This window comes from Panulirus ornatus, chromosome 57 (genome assembly GCF_036320965.1).
Source record: "Panulirus ornatus isolate Po-2019 chromosome 57, ASM3632096v1, whole genome shotgun sequence".
NCBI classification, from domain to species: Eukaryota; Metazoa; Arthropoda; class Malacostraca; order Decapoda; family Palinuridae; genus Panulirus; species Panulirus ornatus.
The window spans coordinates 23,729,525-23,746,650 of record NC_092280.1 but is presented as its reverse complement, the minus strand read 5'-3'; the positions used below and the strand labels follow the sequence as shown (position 1 = coordinate 23,746,650).

At 45.7% G+C, this 17,126-nt stretch overlaps 1 protein-coding gene across 2 annotated transcripts; it reads right to left on the bottom strand.

The window, feature by feature from the left end:
- Positions 1–3,464: 3,464 nt before the first annotated feature.
- Positions 3,465–12,320, bottom strand: Hr51 (Hormone receptor 51). Of its 2 annotated transcripts, none has more exons than XM_071694740.1 (9): positions 11,730–11,995; positions 10,939–11,080; positions 10,525–10,693; positions 9,927–10,030; positions 8,677–8,791; positions 7,171–7,538; positions 6,513–6,769; positions 5,779–6,025; positions 3,465–5,285 (listed from the first exon to the last, which is right to left on the bottom strand). In XM_071694740.1, the coding sequence occupies exons 1-9, from the start codon at positions 11,781–11,783 to the stop codon at positions 5,050–5,052; spliced, it is 1,692 nt and encodes a 563-aa protein (XP_071550841.1). In that variant the 5' UTR covers positions 11,784–11,995; the 3' UTR covers positions 3,465–5,049. The 2 variants fall into 2 exon arrangements, with proteins under 2 accessions (XP_071550841.1, XP_071550840.1); XM_071694739.1 differs by having other exon boundaries at positions 3,468–5,285; positions 7,171–7,535; positions 11,730–12,320.
- Between the last annotated feature and the right edge of the window lie 4,806 nt (positions 12,321–17,126).

Below are 17,126 nucleotides of genomic sequence, written 5' to 3'. Positions count from 1 at the left end.
CCAAAGAACCCTCTCATAACTCTAGCATCCAGCACAAACTTTCATTCACTGGCTCAGAGTCAATCAAACCCTTTTGTTCTTCCCTTCCATCATTTCTCATCCATGTGTATCTATGAATTAATCTTATGGTGAGAAAAGGTATATGCAAGGAATAAATCCCTCTAAGCACAGGCATCCAGAAGATAACTTCCATTCTCATTTACCACAGGCACTCTCCACTTAACTATTTCACCAATTTCATTGCATTCCACTTTCGGATTCATATTACCCATTATAAGAACCTTTCTCTTCACAAATCCATTCATACAATCATTCAAATTTCTCCAGAAACACATCTTTTCATCTTTACCTTGCACAGTCTTCATATTCAGAGATGCATATACACATACTCATACATATTTCACAATTCCAAGCTTTCCTTTTAATCACACTATTCTTGATCTATTCCATCCATGTTCTTGCAACACCCTCCCATACTTTCGGTGAAAGCACAATTGCACATCTTTCTTTCACTCCTCCCTGATAATCTTCATTCATTCCCATCCACACCACTCCTTCCATGCCCTTCCACAACTTGCATTCACCATGTCCATTTTCACTCCATACATCCTGTCCAGGGATATGGGTTTCCCAAATCCCCAGCACATTCATATTACAACTTTTAAATTTCTCCACAAGTTCCCTCCTTTTACTCTTACCAGTCATCCCATTAACATTCAAAGCCATCACCCTCAATCTCTTGTCCCTTTTACTCCATAGCATAACTGATGGACCCCAGCATTGCATTGTAGCTTTTATTGCTTCACCAATGACAGGTCACTGGCGGAGGGCAACTCCAGCACGGTATTCCCAGAAGCAGTGGGGCTCTCAGATTGTCCAAAAAAGTATAAACTCAGCAAACCTCAAGTGTTTATCTGTTTTAAGACCTATAGCCTGATGGAGCTGGGCAACACCTCTCCTCTCTGCTTCCATTCTTTAGGGTGTACTAACAAGGTCACCACAAGAGGGCTCCGGAAGACTTGGATACTCCAGACAACTAGAGTATCCCCATGAGGCACTGAAATCCAACTTTTCCCAATTAGTGAGCCCCAACTGCAATAGCAGCACCTCCTAACCTAAATGTTTACGATACTGCCACCAACATAACTAACAAATGTCTTGATGGGGAGACAGTTTGGATAAGACTTAGAATCAGAAATAGACATACATATTGAGCATTTCAGGAATGTGTGGTCTCAATTTTTTGAGGGAAGTAAGATATACTATTGAGGTTCCTTTAAGAATGATAATCTGACAGCAAACTGATGCTTAACAACTAATTTTGACTTACTGTACTGAGTGAAAAAGGTAATCTGACAGAAAAGTGAATTTTGTGAACCCAGGTTCTGGTGACTTAAAACTCAAAGTAACAAGGATATATATATATATATATATATATATATATATATATATATATATATATATATATATATATATATATAAAATGAAAAACAGGTTGATGGGACAGACACTCTGCAACAGAAATGTATGAAGTTGAGATTTTTTCATAGAAAGATAATTGCATTCCCAAATTTATTTTTATCACACACAAAGCTGACCAAGGTGGTCCATAATACTGTAGTTTGTAATCATAAACACCAATGCATACAGATCACATAAAGCTAATCCAGCATCAACACTGCTACAACTAACTTTTGAGAATCAAACACTTGATTGGGTCTCTGGCAGTTGAGGAGGACTGTCACGCCATGAAGAGGCCTTCATCACTGTCCACAGTAGTGCCTTATACATACAATATATATATATACTTCGAAGCAATGGTGTGTTCTGTGGCTAGCCAGAAGGTGACTTGTTTTCTCTCAGTCACTTACCAGTACAGAAATAAGGTTTTCATTTCCCTTCAAAAAAAGGTGGACGATCATAACATATCAGGCAAGGAGTTCAGTGGCTCTTTCACTGCATTATGGAAATTCCTTAGAAGGTAACATATACTTTGAAGCATGGAACATAATTTTGAGTACATCTTTAATGTAGTATGTATTCATCCAGTGCGTAGTTTGATGATTTCAATTACTGTAAGGTGCTCACTCCCTGAGTGACCATTATATTTAGGCAAGTACCATTCACTCAGTACCCATAATAGGTCATGCATTTTATGCAGTGTATAGTGAAAAAATGACTAGATAATACTGAGAAGTATAGATGTCAAGGTAACAGTGAAGAGTGTGAAAATTTTTTGAAGATAAACTTCATTTTCCTGAAATCAGAAAATGACCCAATACAAGGATCTCGATGTGTTACTCGGACTGGTATGATACAGATGTAAGCCCTTCAGCTCTACAGATTTTCTAATATCATCATATAAAAACTAGATAAACTTATCCTAGAGAGATACACACTGCTATGCAACAAAAAAATAAATAAATACATATTTACAAAATTAAGTTATAACATAATTTAGACCATACTATTCATTATCCTTTAACAGGCAGCAAACAGTAAGTAATCTGTTCAGGTAATGTTTTTCAGTTTATGCTGATAAGATGTATCAAGTGAGAAAGAAGTTGTCATCACCTAAGCAAATAATTTCATATGTGAAATTGCTCCCACTTACCATTTTCGTACAAGAAAATGACTGGGAAGTGGTCTGTCTGTGTGAGTCTGTACTGACTGTTCTCATGTCATTGATGTGTTAGGTACTGTGCTCAGTCCACTAAACTGTATCTCTTTCTTTAACCAAATTGCAATCATAAGCAAATGGAATATATAGACAATAGAAATGTAATAGAATGACTCTCAGAGGAAATTCTCGCATTAGAAATCAGACTTTTGCTTCTACCGAAGGTGAGCAGAATTGCTGCTCTGCTGCTCAGCCTTAACTCTTGATTTCCCACTTGTGCTTCCCATAGTTGATTCTTAATGAATTGTACATATCTCATATTACAGGACTGTGATACACATTCATCATTACTTGAATTATTTCATCACTTGAGTGGCTCAGACTCTTACTGTAAATTCTTTGTGAATTCAAAACTGACAGAAGCAAATATCACACACACACACACACACACACACATATATATATATATATATCTTTTCTTTCTTTCATACTATTCGCCATTTCCCGCATTAGCGAGATAGCGTTAAGAACAGAGGACTGGGCCTTTGAGGGAATATCCTCACCTGGCCCCCTTATCTGTTACTTCTTTTGGAAAATCAAAAAAATACGAGAGGGGAGGATTTCCAGCACCCCCGCTCCCTCCCCTTTTAGTCGCCTTCTACGACACGCAGGGAATAAGTGGGAAGTATTCTTTCTCTCCTATCCTCAGGGATAATATATATATATATATATATATATATATATATATATATATATATATATATATATATATATATATATATATAAATCCTCCCCTCTCGTTTTTTTTTTGTTTTTTTTTAATTTTCCAAAAGAAGGAACAGAGAAGAGGGCCAGGTGAGGATATTCCCTCAAAGGCCCAGTCCTCTGTTCTTAACGCTACCTCGCTATCGCGGGAAATAGCGAATAGTATGAAAAAAAAAAAAAAAAAAAAATATATATATATACACATATATAAAGTGTTGGCTGGAGGCAGATTTCCCTAATGCACATAGAACTGAACATGACAGCGTGTTCAGAGATGTTAGTCTTCTTTTTTATGTTCTCAAATGTTCTTAGTATTACGCTATCATTATGTGGGTGCTCAAACACCAGTTGTTCGTAGTTGTCCATACATTTATTCAAGCTTACGCCTTCACAGAGGCATCATCAGGAATCTACAAAAAGAAAGATAATCACAAAAAAAGTTTTGACTTTTTTTTCTCTTTTTGTAGATTCCTGATGGTCTCTATAGAAGGCGAAAGCTTGAATGAAATATCTGGATAACTATGGACAGCTGGTGTTTGAACACCCACCTAATATGCTATCATTTTGAATTCCCCTCCTGTTTTTACTTTTCCAAAAGAAGGAACAGAGAAGGGGGCCAAGTGAGGATATTCCCTCTAAGGCTCAGTCCTTTGTTTTTAACGCTACCTCACTGACGCGGGAAATAGCGAATGTATGGAATATTATATATATCTATAAAGTTTAGGCTCCAGTCGCAGATAATAATCCACATCAGGGTCGGGCGCTCACTCTCTCTCTATATGTGTGTGTGTGTGTGTGTGTGTGTGTATGTGTTAACTTTATCTTATCTGTAATTACCTTAGGAACTCTTTCTAAGAACGAGTCCTAGTACTACCCAGGAGCTATTTGTAAAGGCTCCTGTTTCTTTTCTCAGTAGCAAGAACCCGAGGAAGAGGAGGTCGTCGTGTCGTTGTATAATAGTAGTAATAATAATAATAATAATAATAATTATTATTATTATTATCTATTATTATTAATCATTATCATTACTCGTATCATTATCATTTTTATTATACCAAACACTTGTCTTGTTTACTGTGTAAGTTAATGTAAAATCAGATAATTCACCATCATGCTCAGACAGATGCACTCACACTCTTCTCTCACTCTCTTTCACCCAGCCTTGAATTTCACCGGTCTCCACAAGTCGTGAATACAATCCACAGTTACTCTTCAAAACTCACCAGACACAGTGTATATCATGGATGCTTCAGGAACCTCATGATGGATGCTGTTGATACCAGAGAGATCCAATCTTCCTGGAGCTATAAACCTCACCTCCTAGGCTACACTCACACTCGGACCCTAGGCTTACACTCACACTCGGACCCTAGGCTTACTTTCACACTCGGACCCTAGGCTTACACTCACACTCGGACCCTAGGCTTACACTCACACTCGTACCCCAGGCTTACACTCACACTCGGACCCTAGGCTTACACTCACACTAGGACCCTAGACTTACACTCACACTCGGACCCTAGGCTTACACTCACACTCGGACCCTAGGCTTACACTCACACTCGGACATCCGCACGTTCACCAAACACTCAATACAATAATATCGTTGGCTGAGGTCTCTCAGAGAACAGCTTGTGTCTTGTGTGTGTGTGTCTTCTTCCTCCTCAGCTCTTGTACATGTCGCAGAGGATCTTCTCCATGGGGGTGTTGCCAATGGTGGCGGTGAAGAACAAGGCCTGGACGCGAGGCGGAGGGGGCGACCTGAGGGAGGCCAGCAGCAGCAGCAGGCGACCGAAGCGGGCCGGGCGGGCTGGGTAGTGGGCGCGGACGTGCTGGCTCAACATGACCTGCGCCTGGTCTTGTAACGACTCGACCTGCGCCGAGTCCTTCAGGCCCCGTACTGCCAGCACAGGATAACATCAAGAGGTGAACAACAGCTTACCATCACGGGACACAAGGACACACTTGTCATCTTACGAACTCCTGTCTAGCGTTTGGTCTAAGAAAAACAATCGGTATTTGCTGATTTCACAATACTGGGCTTGCTCCTGAACACGGAAGATATACTGGTGAGAGAAAATCTATCAAAATAAAATCTTATGATGGTTATTACTGCAGCCTGAACTTGCTAAATAGGTGTGAGATACATTTATATGAATATACAAAGAGGAAGCCATTATGCGATGTAAAAATCGTGTCGGAATTAACGCGACCGGGCGGGGCCTAGTCTTTGGGTGTGTTCAGTTCCTGAAAGAAATCCTACAAAGCTTTGATGTGAGCTGGCGGGATGAACTAGTTCTTAACCTGCAGATAAAGAAAACATATTTCCCTGGTCTAAACTACCCCTCACTTAGCGTAGTCTGCCCCCAACTTGGTCTAAACTGCACCCTCACCTGGTCTAAACAGGACGATGGCTTTGAGATAAGCGAACTCAGCAGGGTCGACAGCCAGGTCCCTGAATGCTCCCGCCACCTCCGACAGCTGGCGTATGTCGTGGGCGGCTTGGGCGGCTTTGTGGGCGTGCGCCAGGGCGTGGGCGTGGGCGGAGGGCGAGAGCAAAGGGCAGGTAGGGAGAGGGAGGGACCACTGGACTGCATTCAACACGAACAACTCCGACCACACCTCCTCCAGCAGGACCACCTGGCGAAGACCCCCATGAGGCATGAAATTTTTACGACTGTCTCGTAGTTTAAAATCAACATCAACTACCACAAGTACAGACTTATACACTCACTCTTAACCATGAAAAGTAATCATCTATGATTTTAACCATGAAAAGTAATCATTCATAATTACATACCTCACTCTTAACCATCCAAAGCGATGATCTATGATTTTATTTCTTTTTTCCAGCCCAAACTGAAAAAGGTCTTCCAGGCGATGGAAACAGAAGAGGCCCCAGCAACAGGTGTACCCTGGTACTCCCCTCATCAACCTCCACTTCAAGACAGTCCCAGTCTCATAGACTAACATGATCTACGTCACACCGAGTCATCAAGACCCATTTTCTTCCCCTTTCTAGTGAACGAAATCGATGGGATCACCTACCACGTACTGCAGGTAAATGGTTTAGAAAATAACGAGAGACTGAAGTACCTGGGTTTAGCGAGGGGGGGATCGTCCTCACCTGGTCACGGAAGGGTAAACTACTGAAGGAGGGCAGGTTCTTGGCCCACTTGACGGCCATGAAGAGCAGCCTGGCCGCTGTCTCCTGGACCGATTCCTGCAGGGGGTCCCACAGGGGCGCCGTCTCCACGTACGAGGTTCCCGAGGACGACGAGGACGAACAGGAGGACACGGGGGGCATGTGAGGCCCCATGGGTCCCCCCGTGTCCTCGCTGCCCCCACCAGTGACGTCCACGGGCGAGTCCACACTGCGAATTCCTGCAGGAGGGAAAGACGTAGCGAGTATGAGGGACTATACCCACCCAGGGTTGATCGACAAGCGCTGGTTCGTCTCCTGAAGGAGGGAGGAAGGATTTGATTTGAGAATAATCCATTAATTACCAGCAAACGAAACGAGTGTGGGTGAAATGACTTTAAAAATATAAGGAAAAAAAATCTTTCGCAAAACACGTCTTATTATCAAACAAACATTCTGATCCAGAAGTAAACAATATGTAAACAATACTAACTGTTCTTACATATATATTTAAGGAGTTTTTAAGTCGAATCCCTCATTATACAAATGACTTCCGAAGCGAACAACGTTACTGGATCAAGATATTGCATCACGTGTTGATAACCGATCCCCCTCTACTCTCTCTCTCCTCCCTCTCTCTCACCGTGGTCCAGGTCGTCCTTGGAGGGGGAGTGTGCTCGCTGGCTACCCAGCAGGCCGGGCACCGCGGCTGCCCCGCCGTTGGCCGCCCCAGACATATGGTTGATGGTGGCGGGGTTGTTGTTGTTGTTGTTGTTGTTGGTTGTGGTGTTGGTGGTGGTGCTGGAGGCCGCAACGGCGGCGGCGGCGGCGGCTGCGGCGATGGCCGAGGCCGAGGAGGAGGAGGTGGGCGGGGCGGCGGGCGTGGAGGCGAGCGGGTGGTGGGCGTGGGTGGTGGTGAAGGGCGTGGAGGTAGTGATGGAGGGAGGCCCCAGGAAGCCCCTGGAGCCGCCCATAGCAGTCACCAGGCCCGGGAGCGGCAGGGGGGGTCTGCTGTAACACACAGACGATGTATTGACATCTGACGCTGGAGATGACGTCTCACACACACACAACCTCGTTTTTACGTGAGATGACGTCACACACCACACATACCTCTCGTGTTTACGTGAGATGACGTCACACACACACCTCTCGTGTTTACATGAGCCATCGCGTTTACGAGAGAAGAAATTATGTTTCACAGGCAAAGCTCTATGTAAAAAAGGAGAGAATCTGGTTCATTTACAAGTGAAGGTGGAGAGTTGATGATCTCTTGTTTACACCTACAATATTTACAGGAGAAAGATGTTTACATCCAAAGGCAGAGAAGTATATAACTCCTTTTCACACAGAACTGTATGTAAAAAGGAGTAAACTTGATTCACTTACAAGTGAAGGTGAAGAGACTATCATTTTCTATTTCACAAGAACCATATAAATGTACAAAGACATGCTTTTACACCAGAGGCGGGAAAACATATAACTTATGTTTACAAGTAACCATATTTACACAAGAGCAAAACACAACCGAGACCAAGAAGATGACATCACAATGTGGGAAGCACATCATACAACAAACATTACGTAGATTGCAGAGAAACATCAACAGAAGAGTTATCACGCTTATCTTTAACATCCAAGGGCAAAAGGAGGAACATATATCTATATATATAATCAAAGGAAAATATAATTTATGCAAATTACGAAGCATGGGGACAGGCAAGAGACGAGAAGTATTTCTACAATAAGGAGACTTCAGAGATGGCGTAAGTAAACAGAGGAGATGGTAGGTACAAAGGGAGAATGTTTGGCAAAGAAGCGAAAACTTAAAAAGTTTTACAACAGAGGGAGAGCACATCTACAACGGAGGAAGGGGAAATATCCGTTTAACGGGAGATGGACTACGTGGGGTTCTACGTTTTGAGAGAGAGAGAGAGAGAGAGAGAGAGAGAGAGAGAGAGAGAGAGAGAGAGAGAGAGAGAGAGAGAGAGAGAGAGAGAGAGAGAGAGATAGTAAAAGAGAGAGAGACAGTAAAAGAGAGAGAGAGAGAGAGAGAAATAGAGTACGTTTTCTCTTTTCTAACATAGACTAAACAAAAAAAAAAGGGAAGTTAGAAAACGTGGGGGGTGGGGTGGGTTGGATTACTGACGTGAAGACCCCGACGGCCACAGCAGCCTCCCTCAGCAGCCTCTCCTGGTCCATGTCCGCGAAGGCCTCCGGGCGGATGGTGGCTGTGTTTCGGGGCTGCCGCTCGTTCTGCACCGCTAGGGGGCCAACAAGAGGTCAACGGCAGTTAATGGGCATCGAGTAGGGGGCTAACAAGAGGTCAACGGCAGTTAATGGGCATTGAGTAGGGGAGGACGTGGGAACTGGTGGCTATATAGAATGGGTCTCCCCAGTGAGCACGAAGGTACGAGCCTTTCAAGACGAGACACGACCCTACGAAATGATGGGTTAGGTCTCTCTCTCTCTCTCTCTCTCTCTCTCTCTCTCTCTCTCTCTCTCTCTCTCTCTCTCTCTCTCTCTCTCTCTCTCTCATCTTGACCATCACGGGTCAGTTCAGGTCAAAGGCTAGGCCATCATTAGCCAAAGGTCATACAGTCGTACGACGTTCAAGGGTCGTGCCGTCGCGTTCGAGGGCTAAACTGTCGTGTTCATCAAGAGTCGTACCGTCGTGCTCAAGGGTCGCACCGTCGTGCTCAAGGGTCGTACCGTCGTGCTCAAGGGTCGTACCGTCGTGCTCAAGGGTCGTACCGTCGTGCCCAATATGAAAGGGGTAAAAAAAAATCTTAAACATTATAATTTCAATATCACAAAAATCATGGGTTAAATCTATCAATTTTTTGGAATCTACATTATATGCATATAAGAAATCTTAAATAATACAGCGGATCTATCTATCTGTCTATCTATCATGGCCTTGGCGAAATTTATACTAACAGGGTCCTAGTCTTATATCAGTGGGTCCCTTACAATGAGCGAGACAATCCTACATCTTGTAAGGTGATTCTAGACCTAAAGCGAGCAGTTGTACCCGTGGCAAAGACAGTGCTAGACTCAGCCCTGAATATCTTCAAGAACTCTACCCTAAACACTTTACAATATCGACCATATTGACCCTGAATATCTTACAAGATCTATGCCCCACAAGGATTCAGCACACACACCACCACGGCCCTGAATATTCCCCAAGAACTCACGAATATCTTCACGAACTCAGCCTCCCACCCCCCTCAGGAGGCCTAAAACACAGGCCGTGAACCTGAATATCCCCAAGGAATGAATATCTTCACGAACTCAGCCCCCCTCACCCTCCTCCATCCCCCTCAGGAGGCCCAGAATACAGGCCGTGAACGTGACTACCTTCCCAGTGTGGCGCCCCACAGAGGGTCAACTCACCATCTTTGTTCATGCCCATCTGGATGCACTTCTTCAGTCGGCACGCCTGGCACTGGTTCCTGTGCGCCTTGTCCACCACGCAGGCACCCGTCCCCGCCTGGCACCTGCAGGGAGAGGGAGAGAGAGAGGAAAGGGAGAGTGAGTGAGTGAGTGAGAGTAACCCCCAAATTATATTATCGCAATCTTCAATGTTGGACTTTAATATTATTCATTATTCTCAATGAATATATGCATTACGAGGCTTGATTCATTCTGAGGACCAGAGACGCCCCACTTAGGACCTCAGGACCACAGACGCCCCACTTAGGGCCTGAGGACCACAGACGCCCCACTTAGGACCTCAGGACCACAGAAGCCCCACTTAGGGCCTGCGGACCACAGACGCCCCATTTAGGGCCTGCGGACCACAGACGCCCCATTTAGGGCCTGCGGACCACAGACGCCCCATTTAGGGCCTGCGGACCAGAAGGACCCCACTTAGGGCCTGAGGACCAGAGACGCCCCCCCACTCAGAACCTGAGTAGAGTGACTTCGTCAGACCTGAGTGGCCCTGAGGGAGGACCTGGCGTGGGAAGGGTGGCGGGGGCGCGGGCCTCACCTGTAGATCAACTTGCGTCGGACGGACCTCTTGAAGAAGCCAGAGCAGCCGTTGCAGGCCAAGATGCCGTAGTGTTTGCCAGACGACGTGTCGCCACACACCAGACACGTCAGCCCCGGCGATACACGTCGCCCACCGCCCACGCCCATGCCGCCCACGCCCACGCTGCCTGCAGGAGAGGTGGTGGTTGGGGGGGGGGGAGAGAGATGGATCGTCAGGGGCGTGGGTAGAGGGGTTAAAAGGAACAAAGGACCCCCCCGAGGAGATAAGGAGAGATAACAGTCACAAAGGAAATATTTCTCTCATCTTCATATATCTCTCATGAAATTTTTATGCGGCAAAATGGTGACACTGTGACGTCAGCACGGTGGTGACGTCAGCACCGTGCTGACGTCATCAGTGACGGTTACGTACCGACACTGACGGTAGCCAGGCTGGGGCCCCCCATGGTCACCCCCATTCCACTGGAGGCCACGCAGACCCCAGCGCCCCCCAGGCTGGTGGGGCAGCGACCCCCCAGCGGCGAGAGGCGACCCCCCAGTAAACCACCACCAATCTGTAGGGGGAGAGGGGGAAATGGGGTAATTATAATGTCTGGAGATAATTATCACGTTCGAGAGGGGATAATTATAGGGGGTGGTGGGGGAGGAAAGGGGGAAATTACATTGTCTGGAAGTAATCCTGCTGTTAGGGAAGGGGTAATTATGGAGGTGTTGGTAATTACATTACATTGTCTGGAAGTAATCCTGCTCTTAGGGAAGGGGTAATTGTGGTGTTGGTAATTATATTAACTGTAATGGGGGATTATACCATTATTTGAAGAAGGTATGACAGAAAAAAACATAATCTAGCACTTCTACCCATTTTAAGCATAATTAGAATTATTTATCGTAATGACCTAATCATCGTAGTAATATGGACAATATACATCATCACTACTATCATTTCTATCTAATCCTTTGATTGTATTATGAGGATTCTAATCTTCTTCGAATCTTCCAAGCTTAATAATCGCGAGAATCTTACGTCAAGATTACATTAATGCAGTTAAATGAGTTATTTATTCATTTATCTTTTTATCATCAGATAATGACAGGAGGGATTCGATCCCACCCCCCACCAACACCTGTGACCTCACCCCCCCTGGGGTGGGTTGTGGGCTGGGGGAGGGGGGTGTTCCCTGACGGTGAAGGAGGAAGACCTACCTGATGGTGGTGCATGGAGAGCGAGGGCGGCGGGAAGGGCGCGGGCGCTATCATGGGCGTGGCGTGGACGGTGGGCGGGGTGGTGGAGGGGGAGCGGGGGGGTGGGGAGCCCACGGGGCTGCTGACGGTGCTGCTGGAGGAGTCGTGGGGGGACGACCTGGCCAAGTCCTCCGATCCTGAGGGGAGGTCGGCAGAGGTCAATGAGGTCAGCCACGGGGGGTCAGGCGAGGTCACTGGAATGATGGTGGGGTCAGACGAGGTCACTAATGGTGGGGTCAGACGAGGTCACTGGGAATGATGGTGGGGTCAGAGGTCACTGATGGTGGGGTCAGACGAGGTCACTGGGAATGGTATGATGGTGGCGTCACACGAGGTCACTAGGAACGATGGCGGGGTCAGGCGAGGTCACCGGGAAGGATGGTGGGTCGTGAGAGCGATAGTTGGATCCAGCAGGGTCACGGGAGGGATGCCAGGGGTCATTTCAGAGGTCACGGGGTTGACGGTGAGGTCAGGTGGCTGTAATGGTGACGGTGGCCAGCGACGCGCCATCACCTGGGAAACACTGAGAGGGAAAAATGTATTCTTGTGCACAGTTCGTGAAGATGGAATGTCACCAATAGTGTCTTAAGTAATGAGCCAAATTAATCCAGTCTATCTACTACTAAATAAAGTTGTATGTAGTGTGTGTGTGTGTGTGTGTGTGTGTGTGTGTGTGTGTGTGTGTGTGTGTGTGTGTGTGTGTAGTTAGATAGACGACTGCACAGGTGAAGGAATAGAGAGATAGACACGAGATGGGAGGGATGGGTATTTAGATAGATACACAGACCAATAGATTGATCAAGAAACAGATGGATATATATGATAGGCAGACAGGTATGTGGATAGATAGATACGTATATAGACCTATAGATAGATAGATAAATAGAGAGATTACATACAGATTACATATTGTCTAAATAACATGTCTGTCACATAAATGACCAAGATTCGTGTGTGTGTATGTATATATATATATATATATATATATATATATATATATATATATATATATATATATATATATATATATATTATATATATATATATATATATATATATATATATATATATATATATATATATATATATATATATATATATATAAAGTAACTTTATATCATTCACATTAATTTTTAATGGAATCTTATATACCTGTAGAGAAGGGTGGGGGGGATGGGGGGTTTAAGGAAGAAGGGGGAACATAACGTAAGCAAATCACCTCCCCCTCCTCCACCCCCGGGATAAAATCACCAGCGACACAAATGGGTCAATGGTCGTAAATCCCTCCCCCCCCTTCCTCCACCCCCCTAATATAATCAGCCTGGGAAGGATTACCAACTGATACATAGATTAATACCCTCGTCTACCCCCCACCCACCCTCATAACGTCGTAAATCCCCCTCCACCCATCTGACCACGACGCCCTTATGGGTGGAGGAGGAGGAGGAGGAGGAAGCGGCGAGGGGAAGGGGAGAGTGGAAACCTAAGCGGTAATTTTTGGTGATTAGCGGAGGAGCAGCGCGGGAGATCTTGCTCAATCTTAACGCTGGGTAAATATATGATGACGTCTCCCGGACGTGACGACGGGAGGGCGGGCGCTGCTGGCTCTCACTGCTGCTCCTCCTCCTGCTGTAGCTGCTGTCCTAGGTGCTCCTGCTATAGCTGCTGCTCCTCCTGCTGCTGTAGCTGCTGCTCCTCCTGCTGTAGCTGCTGCTCCCCCTCCTGTAGCTGCTGCTCCTCCTCCTCCTACTGTAGCTGCTGTTCTAGGTGCTTCTGCTGTAGCTGCTGCTGCTCCTCCTGCTGTAGCTGCTGCTGCTCCTGCTGCTGTAGCTGCTGCTCCTCCTGCTGTAGCTGCTGCTGCTTCTGCTGTAGCTCCTCCTCCTCCTCCTCCTCCTCCTGCTGTAGCTGCTGCTGTCGTTGAGCCGGAGTGAGAGACGGGTGTGTCGTGAGGTAAGGTCTGTGAGCGAGCTGGCGCCAACGTAGAGAGGTGCGCGAGCGTGTGTGTGTTGATGACTTTAAATGTCTTGCACAGTCTATTGTATACTATAGTCAGTGTATTATACAGTGATCTAGGTGACTGTACGATACAATAATGTGTCCCCCTGTGAGTACCGACACACACACACACATTCTCGAGCACTTCATCCTTGTCCTCAACCTCGACCTGTCGTCCTCGACCTTAACCAGTTCACGATCTTTCCTGGGCCCTGGCTGCTCCTACAGCCCTTGTCCCTTAATCCCAGGGACGTGAGCATATATCCCGGTCCCATGTCCCCACCCTGCTGGCGAGTAATCGCCACTAATCTCCTGTAATCCCCTCTGGAACACATCAAAGGATTAATCCAGGCTAACATGTTAACTGTGTTGCCTTAGTAATGTTAGAGGAGGTGGTGGTGGTGGTGGGGGAGGTGATGTAGCGATGTTGGAGTGGTGTTGGTGGGGGGTGATGTTGTAGGGATGTTGGAGGTGGTGGTGGTGGTGGGGGGTGATGTAGGGATGTTGGAGGTGGTGGGGGGGTGATGTTGCAGGGATGTTGGAGGTGGCGTTGGGGTGATGATGTAGCGATGTTGGAGGTGACGGTGGGGGAGGTGGTGGTGGAGATAATGGTGGTGACGATAGTGGTGGAGACGGTCAGCCGTGGTCAAAGTACTACTGTTGTTGGAGATAAGATCCGGCTAAGGATAAAAAAATAACTTGGGATCCCCACTTATCAAAAGCTGTGGGTTAAGCTCCTTGGTCAAATCCAATCCCATTAAACCAATTCTATTACACTGCATGGAATTAGTCACAGAAATAAAACTTTTGGTTTATGTATAGTTAAACCCCAGGTAAACCTCGGGGTTTCCCAGGCAAACAATAGAGTTCCCCTTGCGTATACCACAGGGGTTTCAACCCCACCCCCCAGGTAAAACCCCGGGGTTTCACTCAGGGGAAACCACAGGGGAATAATATATGAGACGCAAGAAAACTGCAACAAAGAAAACGAGACAAAATTATACAGTGACACCTGAGCATAGAAAATGGATGGCAAAAGAAAACAGAGCACAGTAGAATAGCGTGATAAAGGAAGGAAAAATAAAAGGATAAATTATGATAATGAAAGAACTTATTTCGAAGAAAATTGAAAAAAAAAAATGATTCGAAAAGAAACATCAGATGAAAAATTAAAATGTATTACGAAGTTGAAAAAAAAATTAAGACTGTGAACATAACGAAAAAATACTGTAAAGAAAACGTGACTAGATGAATCTACGAAAATGTAATGAAAATATTTTTCTTTTATATATATATATGGTAAAGAACACGAGGAAAAATGTAATGAATGAAAGAAAACAGAATGGAGGTATTCTACAGCCAACAACACAAGGAAAAGAAAACCAATTTCAAGAAAGCAGGAAGCCTTGAGAATGAACGGAATTAATCGAAGAAAATGGGGTCAAGATGTTATATATAAGGTAATCAAGACATAAAAAACAGATTTCACGAAAGTAGGAAACCCTACGTAAACTGTTGAAAGAAAACGGGTTTCAAGAAACCAGGAAGCCTTGTGTGTCAGCAAAATAAGACACATATATCGGGAGAGAAACCTCCAGTAGAAAACGCAAGGCAAAGAAAACGTGTACCAAGAAAGCGGGAAGCCCTAAGTAAACAAAAGGGGAAAATGAAAACGGGGGTTCAAAAGAAAGTGGGAAGTCCTAAGTAAAGAAACGGAGTTCAAGAGAAAGTGGGAAGTCCTAAGTAAACAAACGGGGAAAATGAAAACGAGGTTCAAAAGAAAGTGGGAAGCCCCCACGTAACCATAAACGGGGACAAAGAAAACGGGTTCCCGAGAAAGCGGGAAGGCCCCAAGTAAACAAAAGGGGGACAAAGAAAACGGGTTCCAGAGAAAGCGGGAAGGCCCCCCCCCCCCTGGCAACTCATCACCGAGAGCTTTGATGCAATTACGGTTCTGACGGAGCATCTCAGGAAGTAATTCAATATGTCCGCCGCCGATGCCTCTCACATCTCCCCCACCCCCGTGTTTTTCCACATTTCTCTCTCTCTCTCTCTGCTTCAATTCCTGTTTCTCTCTCTCTCTCTCTCTCTCTCTCTCTCTCTCTCTCTCGCAATCACCAGTTGTCCGTCGTCCTCCATCATTTTCAATCTAATCCGAGTGTCTGCCTTTCCACACACACACACACACACACACACACACACACACACACACACACACACAGAGGCATCATCAGGAATCTACAAAAAAAGAGAGAAAAAAAACTAATTCCTGATGATGCCTCTGTGTGTGTGTGGAAGGCGAAAGCCTAAATGATTGGACTACTGGCAACTGGTGTTTGAGCACCCACCTGATGCGACGATAATACTGAGGGAGGGAAATAAAATTGAGAGAATATAAGGTGGAATAACTCAAAATATTGTCTCGTATTCAGTTCTATAAGCATTAGAGAAAACGTGCATCCAGCGTAGGCTAACATATATATATATATATATATATATATATATATATATATATATATATATATATATATATATATATACAACCTTGACTGCCTAACAAACAACACCTCATTCCTACGTCACACACAGCACAACAACAACAACAACGCCCTCTATCAACCGTGTCTGGCATGGCGTCCCCCGGCAGCAGCAGTGGCTCCCAGATCCCTAAAATCCCCAAAGGATCTCCATTGCCCACAAACATAGATCACGCCATCACACAATTAATCAATAGCACCCGACTGTCTCCCCTCCTCACAACTCATTCTCTCTCTCTCTCTCTCTCTCTCTCTCTCTCTCTCTCTCCTCTCTCTCTCTCTCTCTCCGTACCTCCCTCTCTCTCTCTCTCATCCAGCACCACCACATCCACTCCCTCACCTTACTCCGCTCCACTTATCCCTCCCTCATCCCCCGTCCCTCCCTCATCCCTCATCCCCCGTCCCTCCCTCATCCCTCATACCCCGTCCCTCCCTCATCCCTCATACCCCGTCCCTCCCTCATCCCCCGTCCCTCCCTTATCCCCCGTCCCTCATCCCTCATCCCCCGTCCCTCCCTCATCCCCCGTCCCTCATCCCTCATACCCCGTCCCTCATCCCTCATACCCTCCACCAGATGCTCCTGCCCTCACCAGCGCGGGAGCTATCAGTGTCGCAGCGTTTAACAGTAAATGAGAAGGGAATTGGTTTTCAACAAGGGGATTACCGTTAAGCCCTCCTATAGAAAATGGTATCTGGGAGCCGGTGGTTCGGGGTCAGATGGTGAGCAACTGGGCTGTGATTGACGGCAACAAAAGAACCAGGAATGGCGAAGCGAACCAGATAATTGTGTCTTTCGAGAGGGTGTGTGTGTGTGTGTGTGTGTGTG